The sequence below is a fragment of the Gobius niger genome, assembly GCF_951799975.1.
Source record: "Gobius niger genome assembly, chromosome: 1".
Classification (NCBI taxonomy): domain Eukaryota; kingdom Metazoa; phylum Chordata; class Actinopteri; order Gobiiformes; family Gobiidae; genus Gobius; species Gobius niger.
Window position 1 is genome coordinate 20,156,472 of NC_136852.1, and position 13,976 is coordinate 20,170,447.

Genomic DNA, 13,976 nt, shown 5'->3' on the forward strand with positions numbered 1-13,976 from the left:
ACAAGAGCATAATAGACCGAGAAATGGCACTTGAGGCGACAGATTCCGGTGCAGGCAGCTCTAGTCAGGGGCACTCACCTTAATAACTACATACGTATGCACACACAGCTTTAGGCTGGGCTGCTGCAGACTGGCCTACATATGGAAGCAGACTGAGGCGAAGGGATATGCATTCATGAGTGTCAGGGTTTGAACTTGCTCACTCCTCACATCCTCGACCGAGGAGCTGATTAAATACATGATGAGCTGAAAGGGCTAAAGCATAGACAGTGAGAGAAACCACCCAGGATGCTCATCTCCAGATGCAAAGGAAGAAGCAATTTTCATCTTCTGAATTTAATGGGTGCAGAGTGTGCAAGGCAAAGCACAGATAGAGCAAAGAATTATCAGCTGAGACCTATTTTAAATATTAATATGGGGTCTTACTCTTTGCCTTTCTGTGTGTAGCTTGTAGGTCGTAGTTATGTACATAGTTTCCACAGGTGCTCTAATATAGAAGAAGGGAAGAAATACAAACCCTAATACCCTAAAATGTATACAATTATTCTATCAATGATCTAATCTCTGTAAAAACAAGACAAAAAAAACAGTTTGAGGAGCTAGTACCTTTGATACCACCGACAGGAGGGCGGGTGAATCATCTCAGTGGGCCACTGAGGAGCTTGTGCAGGTGTGTAATGAAGCCCTGGGGGTGTGGGGGTGCGGGGACTGGGAGCGAGTCTGAGCCGACAGAAGGGTAGAGCTGAGGGATTAGTACTTTTGCAGATCTATAGGCAAAGTCAGTGTTTCTTGTCGCTAAGAGGATTCACAAGGATACAAGGCTGTCCCAACAATTGAAAGCAAGGTTTTACTGACTAATCTACAAATTCAAGGACAGGTTATTACTCCGCTGATGGAGCGCATGTGACTGCTTTCAACTTGGCCAGCACAGCAAACAGTAGAGGTCAAAAAGTCAAGACGTGCCACTCTTTTGAAGGCTATATGCAGTATGTTTCTACACAAGACAAAAGCGAGATCAATATCAATGTAAGTGGCTGTCATTGTTTTGGTCTTTTTTTACAGGCAACATGGAGCTTGTATGGTAATGGTTCCTCTATTCATAAACACACAAAAGACTCACAAGGGGAATTATATTGTGCCAGCTCTAGTGCCCCTAGCCCAACAATAACAGTAGATTGATGGGAGGAATTCACATGCAATTGTTCTCTATCTATACCCAGAATGCACACATACAAAGAGGTTCAAGTTAATGTCAATGCTGGCCCATTTACATTTACAGTAAGGCACGCACACACTCCATGGTTGATAAGAGAACATTTCAGCTGCAATACAAAGGTAATAAAAGCTATAGCCAGTATCAAGTAACCTGTTTGCTGTATCTAATGGCGAGCTCAATCTCGGTTAACTTTATGAAAAACTAAGGTCTAACAAATGTTGCATTGCACAACATTTAGCTTTGGCTTGATCACAGATTATGTGCTTATGTCAGCAGAGAATAAAATGTTCTGAATGCGTTAAGTGCTCCACATTTTCTGTATTCCGTTAATCCAAAGGGACCCATATCAGCTGCAAAGGCCTCACAGTGATGCAATCTATGGGGTTATAAACTGCATGGGCTGTGCCCTGTTGCTAAATGGTCCCTAACAAACTACAGCTGTGCATAACGCTTTAAGAAAGGAAGAGGAAGAAATGGCACTTCCCTCACCCTGATGTAACTGAGATTTGGGGATTATAAATGTATCCATCTATAAATCCACCATGGGGCCTGCAAAGAAATGTCTATAAACTAACATTAGCTGAAAACAATATAAAAGTAGTAAACACTGTAGTGCCCAAATGCTTTTATGTGAGCGATAAATGCAGTATTTCACTTTCTAAAGACTCCACTGGTTTATCATTATCGATAGCATCAGAAATTTTTGGCAGTTTTGTTGACACAATCCCGAGCTTGAGAAAATATGAGGAGATATGATTTTCATTCAACAAATGGGAAGAAATCACAATAGTACAGTGATATGAGAAAGGAATCACAGCTGAGGAAACAAAAGCTTGCTATTGGGCGCACTCGCAGTGATTTGAGTAAACACAGGAGTGTACGCAGCTGAGGTAATGTCCCAGGGAAAGGAAGTGTGAAACAATGGGAAAAGCATGTGTGGTCACTGTCTACAGCGCTGTTCTAATAAAGTTAATGGTCAAGCCTTGGTATGTGAGCACAAGCTGCATTGCACACAGGTAGAGTTTGGAACGTAAATAATCTACAAGTGCATCATCAAAAACAGCCACCGGTATGAAGTAGTGACTGTTCATACAATACAATACTGTTCATACAATACAACAGCAACAAAATGACACCTTTTGTTTTGGACTATGCATCAAATGTTAAATTCATTTTGATGTTTTTATTTGAGATGCCTCTCTATGAAATCAACCAACAGAAATATGTTTAATAGTATTAGGGACATTGTAATTGAAACTTGAGTAAACCAAGTATTAAATGATGTCAACCATACCCAGACCTTGTTAGGAGCATATATGGTAAGTTCAAAATAATTAAAATAGCAGTCGTCCTGAGAGGCTGCTGTTGTTAGCTTGGGAATGGGTGCTCTAAATTTCTTTCTCTGAGACAAAAAAAGGAAAGGCACAAGTGTTGTTGAATAGCAATAAACTATTATTATATTAGGCTATTGAATGGATGGCAAAGGTCAAACAAAATATGAGGCATGTTGTTGCACGCCACAATTACACAACTACGGTATTGTGAACATCATAACTCATTCAAAAGGTCAATTATAACTTAATTATTGGCATGTGTGTAATAATAATAACAACAATAATAAAACAGGTTTAATTAGGGTTAACAGCTGAAATGCTGTAGCCTTCAGTAGTTGCCTGTGGGCTCCAGTGCTGGGGTATGGGTCTCCTTCAAGACATGACAAAGCACCTGTTGTCTTCCATTTGATCCCGGCAGCAGCACTCCCTGCCATAGGTTTAGCACTCTGAGCACCTTCCGGGGCCCACATTGTCCAACTCTCACAAACAGGCTGCGGCGCGGCACCAAGACAATCACTGCTGTGACCTACTCCTTCATACACATCCCCCAGAAGAGCATTTCTTTCACCTACAGCAATAGCCAATGTCATGAAAGTAAAATCAATCGCACATTTGCCACATTGAATACATTATGGTTGAAGTCGTCTTTACGTGCCCCGTTAATGTAAAGACGACATCCAGGGCCCAGAGATAGAATGTGCAATAGAAACACATGCACAGCCCTTATTTTAAGCGCAATAACAGCTACATGACAGGATAAGATTACAAATATTAAGATTACATACCTCAATATAGGCAGCCAGTGAAGGAACCACTATGCCCAAAAACAGGACAGATATCGCTGGGACTGACCCCATCTTCAGAAGCTTATGCTGCTCTAAATAAGTTATATCCTTGAGCCCGTGGAAGATGTGTCGTCTGTAAAAAAGGAGAATGGGCTGATCGCGTTCAGGGAATAAAGTGTTGCAGTGAGCGGGACGATCCTGCTCCGCTTGTTTTGAAGCCGAGCTCCAGAGAAACCGACTGCTCTAGTCCTGCTCTGGAAATGTGCAGTGTGTGTGGCGCGCCGCCTGTGCCTCCTCCCCTCCCCACCTTCTTCCCTCTCTCCCTACTCTGTTCCCTGTTCCCTCTCCGTGTCCTGTTTAGACCACAGGCATGCTCCAGCAAAGTGACGCACTCACGCCACCTTGTGGCTACATTTAATGCTATGCGTGTTCTGTTTGTTGTTGTTGTTGTTGCATGAGAACTTGCACTGGGCAGAGAAGAAAGAAAAAAAAACGATAACATATTAGTAGTGGATTTTGAGAGCTTCGTTTTTGAAGCTGCAGTTATTACAGCCTATTGTAGGGGAGATGGACCTATATTGGACCGGTCCCGACATTGGACCACCACTCGTTCTCCTTTCCATAAATAGTTAGCACATCAATTTGCGATCAAAATGACGTGCGACGTGATATTACGTCTGCCTGAGATGATTCACGGCGAGAATAGTGTTTTCACACATTTCGTTGTAATTTTAGATCATCTTTGGGAGTGTGTGACCGCAAACTTTAGGCGAACTGGCGAGGATGGCATGTGCGGGTTGTTTGACATATAATTAATGAATACAATGAGGAATGACTCATATGTACACGGTTGCAAACATAAACATCCGAGAACTCAAGTGGGTGCCGGCCCAATATTGGACCACCCCATGTGTCCTCATATTGGACCAGTTCGGTGCCATGGACTCTCTCCACGCATTAAAACATCTGCACACATTTCAGGGCTATAATGGCATGAATTAATAAATAACTAGATTAATTAATAAATAAATCATTAAATTAAGTATATACTCATTGTACTTGCCATTTGAAGCAAAGCATTCATACAACACATACACTGAGGGAGACAAAGGCATAAACAGTTGGTTACAGGTCAGGATTGTGAATGCGTGTGAAGTACGGAAGTATTTAATCCAATTTTTATTTGTTTAGGCCAAATTATACACAGTTTTACATGTGGTCCAATATTGGGATCGACCTGGTCCAATAGCCTATAGGTCACCGTGTCCCCAAATTGGACCGCTTTCAAAAAAAAAGATTTTGGGATTTTACTGCAATAATATAATATTTGACAAGCTCGTATCTTGTATGCATACAGCACTTATTGTAACTCATTCACTGAGGCACAAATGCTTTTGATGCGCTTAATTAGAAAGGGGATATACGAATGTTCTTAGGGGTTAGGTCCATCTCCACTACGTTTTTATTTCTGCAGTAAATACGCCAATACTATCACTTATGTGATTTACTTTATTTGAGTAATAGCCTATTTGACCAGTTAGTACGCCTATCTTATAGTCTGTTCTGATTTGTATCCTATTTATTAATTCTTATTTCCTTTATAATTCCGCCCCATAAGATTTTTGCTTTTACCTCTTTTTAACTGTTTGCACATTTCCTGTCTGTTTTTGCACAACCTGAGTGATTTTATTAAATGACGATTGTAACAAGTACATTTCTCCGTTGTGAGATCAGTAAAGGATTATCTTATCTGCACTTTTACAAGTGCTTTGGCCGTCACTGAAAATAACGTACAGTTGCCGCCATCTTGTGGTAACATGTATAATAGACTAGAATAAAAATAAATAAAAAATAAATAAAAAGAATACAATCAAAATAAAATAAAATAATAATACGTAGGCTACAACAAAATAAATCTGCATTTGTGTTGCTAGGTTTAAAGCACTCAAAAATTAACACTTCACGAATAACCGTTTATATTATATTTTTTACTCTTTTGAATTGTTGGCAACCTAATGGATAAAGGGCAATATGTTTGTCTTTATTTATTTGCATTAAATCATGCCGCAAAATATTTTATTGAGCATCCTTTAAATAACAGCCAATCAGAATTCTCAAAGCCAGTGGTTGCTAGGTAGATTATGCTAATATATGCAATGCAGCCATCTCTGCAGCTACCATTCAGGGGTAAGACCGGCTTCAATGGTTTCCACAAAATTAACCGTGTAGGGCAACTGCTACATTATAACTAACGCGGTCTGTTTTGTAGTAATCCCTCTGATAATATAGATCAACTAATCTAGTTGTTTCGGCGGTGGTATCGTGATATAGCATGTGTTTTTTGCACCGTATGTCTCTCCGCGTAGCTGTTGTTGTTAGTCCCACCCAAAATGGAGACTGTTCTTCCTTGTTCCACAGTACAGTCGAAGGGCTGGACTCAACTAGAATGGGGGACGACGGGTGGGCTTGCTTATAATTCTGCACCATTTACCGCCTAAAAATACTCACACATAAAACTACTTCATTGTACCGACGTGAATGGGGTTTACTACGAGTATTTACCCTGCAGATTACCCTTAAAGTGGACATGTGTGTCCGTAATGCTAACGTTGCAGCGCTGTAAATGCCCGGGTTTCTTTAGCGCTATTTTTTGTGGTATGGTCCGTTTGGGACCGACAACCTGCAGAGTTCAAATAGGGGGGATTGAATTTATTATCAATTCTACCAAATGTCCTTTAGAATAAGTTCACCCTGTAGAAATCTGTAGTCTTGATATTGATCTACGAGAACATTACTCGCTCGGTTTTTACAACGGCCTTGTTTAGCAATCATAGGCCGCCTTTTGCTTCAATCCCCGCTAAGTGCCCTATGCGACCGTGCACTACAGAAACCGACACAAACGCACATGTTGGGTTATTTTGATGTGATCATTGACACCTGATTGACACCCCCCAAAAACTTCATAGCCCTGACATTTCTCACATTTGTTCGTGCATTTTTATTGGTAGCAATATGGCAGAATTGGTGCTAAGGTATTAATGATATATATTTTTTATTTTGCACTTCATAAACCAGCCATATACCTTTCCATTTTATGATATATATATGCTATATGCTATAGCAAACACTTTATAATATTTTCCCCAATTATTATGACTTGACACTTTTTCCATAAAACAAAACTCACAAAATAAATAATATTTAATTTTGTGTTCAGCAGGGATCCTTACAGGTGACAGGCCTGTACCCATTCTGATTTTGCTGCCATGGAAACCAAGCAGGAGGCCACTGCCGTATGGAGTCAGGACAGTGACACTGGCACACAGGTTGGTCCTCTGAGGCATGGATGTTGTGCAATATTGGTCCCAGACACATGATCTGTGCCATGAGCCCTAAAGCAATTATGTAAATGATGACAAAAGTTTCATTGCGTCGTCAGATAGACTGCCGCTTTAATGGGCGGCACGGTGGCGCAATGCTCATGAGCAGCAAGAAAGCCTTGGGTTTGATCACTGAACAGGGTCTTTCTATGTAGAACATGTGCTTCAGTCAACCTACCCCAGAGGAAACTGTAGCTACATACCAGCTTCCCACCACCGTGTGTGGTACAAATCCCCTAAAACTTCTTTGGGTGACTAGTGTCATGTGGAAAGTGCTATACACATAAGTTTCCATACCATTCTATAAAATTTGCGTAAGGTAATTTAAGTGCGTACTGTGTTGCAGGTACATTTTGAAGGTGGCACAGTAGCTCAGATAGTGTACAGTGAAGATCAGGGAGACCGGCAACAACAAGTTGTGTATGCAGCAGACGGAAGCTCTTACACCTCTGTAGAGTCTGCAGAGCATACGTTAGTCTACATTCATCCTGCAGATGGTTCTCAGGTAAGAAAGAAAATGTATTTTGATGTTTTCCGTTTGCTCATGTTTTGTTATTTCTTGCAGGCTGTCTTTGCTGACCAGCCACAAGTGGCGTACATTCAGCAGGATGGTGAAACACAGCAGGTAGTGTGTTAACAAAATATTGTGCTCAAAAGAATAATTTCTTTCTAATAACTGATTTTCTGATTTTGTAGGTCACTGTTTTGCTTCCTAGTGGTCAAAACATGAATGCAGCTAATCTACATGTTCTCAGTAATGTAGCAGAAGCTCCTCAAGCTCTGCTTGAACCTGTCCCACAGGTTAGCCCTTGTTTGAGTCATGCAATATTCTGTGTAATATGAAGATCTACAGCTAACTTTTATAATTCTTTTTAAGGAGCAGCTCTCTGAGTCCAACCAGCTCACCTCCATAACTGATTTAGCTGAAGTCACCTCCAGTCCTCTTGGTGCCACAGACTCCACTGATGACTCGGATGAAGATGAAGAAGATGATTCAGAGATGGACGACTGGGAACCTAGCCAACAAGAACAATTTAACCCTCACAAACTCTGTGAGTGACATATTTCTTTCATCTAATTTAGTACATGCATTTTTTAACACAAACATGTTTTTTCCTCTCATAGGGTGTGAAGAGTGCAATACGTCAAACACTTCTGTCTGTCTAAAGCATGGTCCGCTGCACCCCATTCCCAACAGACCAGTATTATCTAAAGCCCGGGCCAGCCTTCCTCAAATTCTCTATATTGACAGATTTCTTGGTGGTGTCTTCTCTAAAAGACGTATCCCAAAGCGCACACAGTTTGGGCCTTTGGAAGGTCCACTTGTGCATCAGAGTAAACTCCAGAACACCTACATCCACCTCAAAGTAGGGCAATATCGCATCTCTTCCAATATGCATTTTATTGTAATGTGTACAACTAAGACTTTGTTGCTCTTCTCCAGCTATGCTTGTTGGACACTGAAAAAGAAGCAGATAAATCAAGTGACATGTGGTACGAGCTGTCTGACGAGGACAGCTGTAACTGGATGATGTTTGCCAGACCAGCACAGAACCATCTGGAGCAAAACATGGTGGCCTATCAGTACGGCCCGGAAATATTTTTCACAACTATCAAAAACATTCAACCTAAACAGGAACTCAAGGTTTGTCTGTCTTTTTTTGGCAGTTGTTGCAGATGCCTGAATTTATTATAAAGCCCCATTCATCTCAAAATATGATGTTATTTCTACAGGTGTGGTATGCAGCATCATATGCTGAGTTTGCAAATCAGAAGATCCACAGTGTAACAGAAGAAGAAAGAAAGGGTATTTTACAGCTGATGCTTGTATGTTGTATATTGTTTTGCCTTTGATGATGTTTATCCATGTATTTCTAAAGCACTACGGGAGCTGGAGCGGAACTGGCCTTGTTATGAGTGTAATAAACGATTTGTAAGCTCTGAACAGTTACAGCATCATCTGAATATGCATGACGACAAGTTGACCACAGTTACTAGGTATTGTTTTTATTGCAAAGTATTGTTTTATATTTTACTGCATCTTTTCTAAATGTTTAAATGATTGTAACTGTAGATCCAGAGGGCGAGGTCGAGGAAGAGGCAAAAAGAGATATGGAAAACGACCAGGACGTCCTGCCAAATTTATACGTTTGGATTCTGTTGGAGATGCTACTGAGAAGACTACAGTAAGAGAACATAACATTTATCTCAGTATTTATTGAAACCTGGACCTATTTTAAATAAATTGATTTGCATCTTTAAAAAATATGTATATATTTTACTTTTGTCAACAAAAAGCCGGGTTTCTAATGTCTTAATTTGATGTTCAATAGGACATGCTAGAACTGGAAGAAAAGCAGGACAATGAAGAAGAGTTAGAGGAAGTTCAAAATGGGCTGAAAGCAGCAGAACTAGAGACTGAGCCAGGAACAGAGTTCGAGGGGGAACTTGCATCAGCTGTGGAGGAACCAGTCCCAGAATCTGCTGCTCCTCCCTCCAACTCAGAGCTCCTCGTACTGAAGGAGGACCCCTCACAAAGCAGCGAGTCGGATGCACACTTGACATCTCAGGATATGCGCCGCGCCAAGAGAATACGCGTAAGAAGCTTCATGATTTTTATTACAAAGCTTACATGCACAAAAACATGAATGTACTAAAATGTTTTGGTAATTTGTGGTCAACATGTAGTAAAAATGTTTACATAAAACATTATTAATGCTTACATAGTCAACATGCAGTTAAGACGTTAGTGCTACAGGGACAATATTTACACCATTGTGTTTCTTCTCTCAATGCGTGCTGCCTATAAAGGTGGATGTGCAGGTAAGTCGGATTGAAAGGATTGCAGGAAACATGGATTTCATTTTACAGCATTAAACAGCATTTCAGGATGTTCCACCTCCCATACCTTCTTGTACATCAGCTGTGCCTCAGCTCAACCAGTTCATTTTATTCGACTTGAAATTTGTTGATGTGATGTTGTCTATTTCTAATTACAGAATGCAGCGCTGCAACACCTTTTCATCAGAAAGAGTTTTCGTCCTTTCAAATGCACTCACTGTGGCAAAGCTTTTCGTGAAAAAGACAAACTGGACCAGCACCTGCGGGTCCATGGCCGAGAAGCCTACACCTTCTCCTGCCACATTTGCACAAAGAGCTTCATGAGTGACTCTGCTCTGGAGGAACATCTGCTGGTGCACACGGAAAGCCGCTCGTACGCTTGTCTCTTGTGCCCAGAAACCTTTGACAAGTTGGACCTGCTCAAAGATCACGTTGGAGTTCATGCAGTAGATGGCACTTTTACCTGTCCCTCTTGTAAAAAGACTTTTACTGACTTCATCCAGGTCAGTATGCAAGGCCATAATTGGAACAAAATTGGAAAATCACAACTGTTGCTAATAGACAAATGTTGAAACATGGAATGGGGCATGGCTAATATAGTACACAGTATAATTATGTATTACATGCTTTACAGTTGAAGAAGCATATTCGCTGCTTTCATTCAGAGAAGGTCTTCCAGTGCCCAGACTGTGATAAGGCGTTTTGCAGGCCGGATAAACTGCGCTTGCACATGTTACGCCACTCTGATCGCAAGGACTTTCTGTGCTCGACATGTGGCAAACAGTTTAAGGTAAGAAGAGTCCTATATGCATTGTTAAATCCTGGTGATGCTCTAACAATGTATATATTTAATTGCTATTTTCTTTATTATATTTTAAAGAGGAAAGACAAGCTGCGTGAACACATGCAGCGAATGCATAATCCAGACAGAGAAGCCAAGAAGGCAGACAAGATCCACCGAGCCAAAGCCCTTAAAATGAAAATTCCCACCACAGACTTTGAAAGCTTCATGTTCAAATGCAGGTTGTGCATGATGGGCTTCAGAAGGAGAGGGATGTTGGTGAGAGCAGGCCCTGAATAAACAATTTAAAAAGTACTTTTTGTGTGCACTTACTCATTTTGCTCTTGCTTCAGGTGAACCATTTATCTAAGCGTCATCCAGAAATGCGCATCGATGATGTACCTGAACTTACATTGCCGATTATCAAGCCCAACAGGGATTACTTCTGCCAATACTGTGATAAGGTAAGAAAAAGTAAAACGATTACGGTAATACTTTTAAAAACGAAATATGTTATCAATGTAACTGTATGTCACAGGTCTATAAAAGTGCCAGTAAGAGGAAAGCACACATCCTGAAAAACCACCCTGGAGCAGAGTTGCCACCAAGTATTCGAAAGTTGCGTCCAGCTGCTCCCGGTGAACCTGATCCTATGTTAAGTACACACACTCAGCTGACCGGGACCATAGCCTCCGCTCCCGTATGCTGCCCCTATTGTGCTAAGCAGTACAGCAGCAAGGTAAATACTACAGACTGTTTAGCGAACACACACTTTACTGTAGGCTCGGAATGTTTCCGCTCCTCTGACAACCTTGTAGTGAACAAGTGCCTGTTTCTTGTTTGTTAGACTAAAATGGTACAGCACATACGCAAAAAGCACCCAGAGTTTGCTCAACTTGGTACCACCATCCAGGCTCCATTAACTACCGCTGTTATCAGTGGTACTCCTGCCGTCATTAGCACTACAGATGGAAAAACAGCTGAGGCTGTTGTGGTAAGAACAACAGTACACAGTTAACCTACTTACATTGTTCTGTTTTGGGGGAAAAAAAAATCTAAGACAGTATTTGTTCTACAGACCACTGATCTGCTGACACAAGCTATGACAGAGCTCTCACAGACGTTAACCACAGATTACCGGACAGCACAGGGAGACTACCAAAGAATACAATACATCCCTGTGTCTCAGGCTGCTGGAGGCAGTCTGGCCCAACCCCAGCACATTCAGCTGCAGGTTGTGCAGGTCGCTCCGGTAAGTACATCACATTTACTTGATCAGTTCATATGTGATCAGCTGTGAATTAGCTTTATAAATATTCCTTTACAGGCATCTTCCCCGCACTCTCAGCATCAGGGAGTTGATGTGAGCCAGCTTCATGACCCACACGGCTACAGTCAGCACTCAATCCAAGTGCAACACATTCAGGTTACGGAGCCCTCAGGCAACGGGCAAGCTACCTCACAGGTGAGTCTGCACAGCTTGGTATCAGTGACACCATGACATAATATGGCAAAATAACAATGCACGCATTTGTTTTCATTAAGGTCACTGGACAACCTCTGAGCCCTTCCTCCCAACAGACTAGTCAGGAGTTGAGTCCCTCTCAGCTGACCCCAGTGACATTATCCCAGTCCCCAAGTCTCCAGACCAGCAGCACTCAGCCTCAGCAGCAGGGGGCAGTGCAGCATGCCTATTTACCAAGAAACTGGAACTACAGGGGATACTGTAAGCCCTGTTTTTTTTTTTTAATCAAAGAAAGTGCTGTAAATATACATGCAAAACCTCTCCTTATTTTCCCCTACTTTTTGCAGCGTCTGAGATCCAAATGATGGCACTACCTCATGCTCAGTATGTCATTGCTGAGGCAACCACTCCAGTGTCAGGTGGAAACAGTAACCAGGTCAAAACGGTAAGAAAACCAAATAATTCTGTTTTATGTATACAGCAGTTTATTATTTATCAATATTAAAACAAACCATATTTAAAGATGTCCTGGTCCTATTAGGCTAACAGTTTAACACAGAAAACATGCATTTGGCGGGTTGGCAGCTGTTATTGTCAAGCCCTGATAGGATTACCTAAAACATTATGAAACAAGGCTTTCAAAGTGGGGATTGTGACCACTAAGGGGGGCGTGGAGTTACTGCAGTTACTCATCCATAGAAAAAGAATGGCACCAACTGAGCGACGTTGGCACCCTTTAACTGACATGTAATCTCGTATTGTAACTGTTATGACAGTCAGATGACTCAGACCAGAGTATTACTCCTCCATTTTAAACGGTCTCCTACAACACTGTGTATAATCATTTGCTTTGTGTTTTCAAATATAGACACACTACGTTATCTCAGAGGGCCAACCCGAGTTGGACGCCAAACAGGCCGTGCCTCAACCCACCGCCCAGAGCCACAGTGAACACCTGGAAACACAATCAACCAATCAGCAGGCGACTACCCAGTACATCATCACTACGACGACCAATGGCAACGGGGCCAGTGAAGTTCACATCACAAAACCTTGAAGCAAATGCAAAGTTTTGACACAACGCACATAAACTGGCTAAGACTGAAACGGGCTGGACTGCACAAGATTATTTTTGTTTTATTTATTAAAAAAAAAAATGTTATTGTTGTTTTATTTCTAAGTAGACTCTCACAGTTAAGAATGTTGGGCCAGACTGAAGTATTTGCAGAATTTCAATAAATATGCACAACTGTATTAAGTGTCATCAGAAGGCTGAAAGTTATCAATTAGAATTTAGCTTGAAGCCTTAAAGCACCCCTAGGTCCTCCCCAGTGAAAAATGTTGGACACGTACCTCACTACATTTATAGCTCATAAGCTTTCCTTATTGTGTAAAAACTGACAGATAATTTGATATGATATGAAGGATACTTAACTGTATGAGCACCTTACCTGCCAGAGCTGACTAGGACATAAATTAACTTGACATTATAAGTTTGCAGCAACTAAAAGTTCACTATGTGAATTTGTCCATTCATTATTTGTACATGAATGTATTGGCATATGTATTTTACAATAATGAATGCTGAAATACAGTTTACTGCTATGGTGAAAATAGTTTTGGCTCTCCATGGTTAAGATTAGAAGTACATGGTGTCTTGTGTTCCTGGTTTAGGCCAGCTTTTAAATTCTGTATTATGTGTAAAATATAAAGTAACTTGTATCAAATCATGTACAGAGACTTTCTTCATTTTAGTTCAGACTTTTGTGTTCATGTGGTAGTTAAAATAAATCTGCCATTTAGTTACCAGGAAGTAACTGAGCCATACTTCTACTTGATTGTATTTAGTTGTTTCTTTTTTAGTTCACAACCTGTTAAAAAAAATTAAATCTAATGCAATAATTAAGTCACATCATCAAACTTTACAACAAATGCCCTTCCTGACATAACACTCATTCAGACTAGCAATCAATAGAAAGGCTATTATTAGGTCATTCGACTTGGTAATACAACTTGGTAATACAACACAAAGTTCTTTGATATCTTTGTGTAGAATGTGTCATAACAATTTTTTTTGTATTTATAATGAGAGAACGTTGTCTTAATGGATTTACATGCGTAAACCTTTATAACACATCAACTTTCCCACACTAAAAATAACTCACCATTGCCGC

The 13,976-nt window shown here is 40.8% G+C and overlaps 2 protein-coding genes across 9 annotated transcripts in view; one reads left to right on the forward strand and one right to left on the reverse strand.

Annotated features, from left to right (window-relative positions):
- aplp2 (amyloid beta (A4) precursor-like protein 2) overlaps window positions 1-3,638 on the reverse strand; it is a 55,043-nt gene extending 51,405 nt beyond the window's left edge. For 4 of the 5 annotated variants that reach the window (XM_079553665.1, XM_079553664.1, XM_079553663.1 and 1 more), the window contains exon 1: window positions 3,336-3,637. In XM_079553665.1, the coding sequence (XP_079409791.1) occupies window positions 3,336-3,407 (72 nt within the window). In that variant the 5' untranslated portion in view covers window positions 3,408-3,637. Of the gene's footprint in view, window positions 1-3,335 lie in introns of all 5 variants that reach the window. The other variant, XM_079553662.1, reaches the window with a different exon arrangement.
- Window positions 3,639-5,500: 1,862 nt separating this feature from the next.
- Window positions 5,501-13,555, forward strand: prdm10 (PR domain containing 10). Of its 4 annotated transcripts, none has more exons than XM_079579311.1 (23): window positions 5,501-5,522; window positions 6,553-6,661; window positions 7,062-7,220; window positions 7,281-7,340; window positions 7,412-7,516; window positions 7,593-7,767; window positions 7,841-8,082; window positions 8,160-8,360; window positions 8,450-8,522; window positions 8,596-8,713; window positions 8,790-8,901; window positions 9,049-9,312; window positions 9,715-10,059; window positions 10,191-10,346; window positions 10,437-10,616; window positions 10,691-10,801; window positions 10,876-11,076; window positions 11,185-11,331; window positions 11,416-11,589; window positions 11,665-11,802; window positions 11,883-12,063; window positions 12,150-12,247; window positions 12,671-13,555. In XM_079579311.1, the coding sequence occupies exons 2-23, from the start codon at window positions 6,602-6,604 to the stop codon at window positions 12,857-12,859; spliced, it is 3,489 nt and encodes a 1,162-aa protein (XP_079435437.1). In that variant the 5' UTR covers window positions 5,501-5,522; window positions 6,553-6,601; the 3' UTR covers window positions 12,860-13,555. The 4 variants fall into 4 exon arrangements, with proteins under 4 accessions (XP_079435437.1, XP_079435438.1, XP_079435435.1 ...); XM_079579312.1 differs by having other exon boundaries at window positions 5,503-5,522; window positions 6,556-6,661; XM_079579309.1 differs by lacking the exon at window positions 5,501-5,522 and adding an exon at window positions 5,721-5,795.
- The last annotated feature ends 421 nt before the right edge of the window (window positions 13,556-13,976 follow it).

What these genes read in the sequence shown, in the direction of transcription:
- prdm10 (XM_079579311.1), top strand. Translation starts at nt 6,602, where the DNA reads ATGGAAACCAAGCAGGAGGCCACTGCCGTATGGAGTCAGGACAGTGAC. An exon ending in GCCGCGCCAAGAGAATACGC is followed by an intron (nt 9,313 to 9,714) that starts GTAAGAAGCTTC and finishes TTCTAATTACAG; the next exon opens with AATGCAGCGCTGCAACACCT. An exon ending in CTTTTACTGACTTCATCCAG is followed by an intron (nt 10,060 to 10,190) that starts GTCAGTATGCAA and finishes CATGCTTTACAG; the next exon opens with TTGAAGAAGCATATTCGCTG.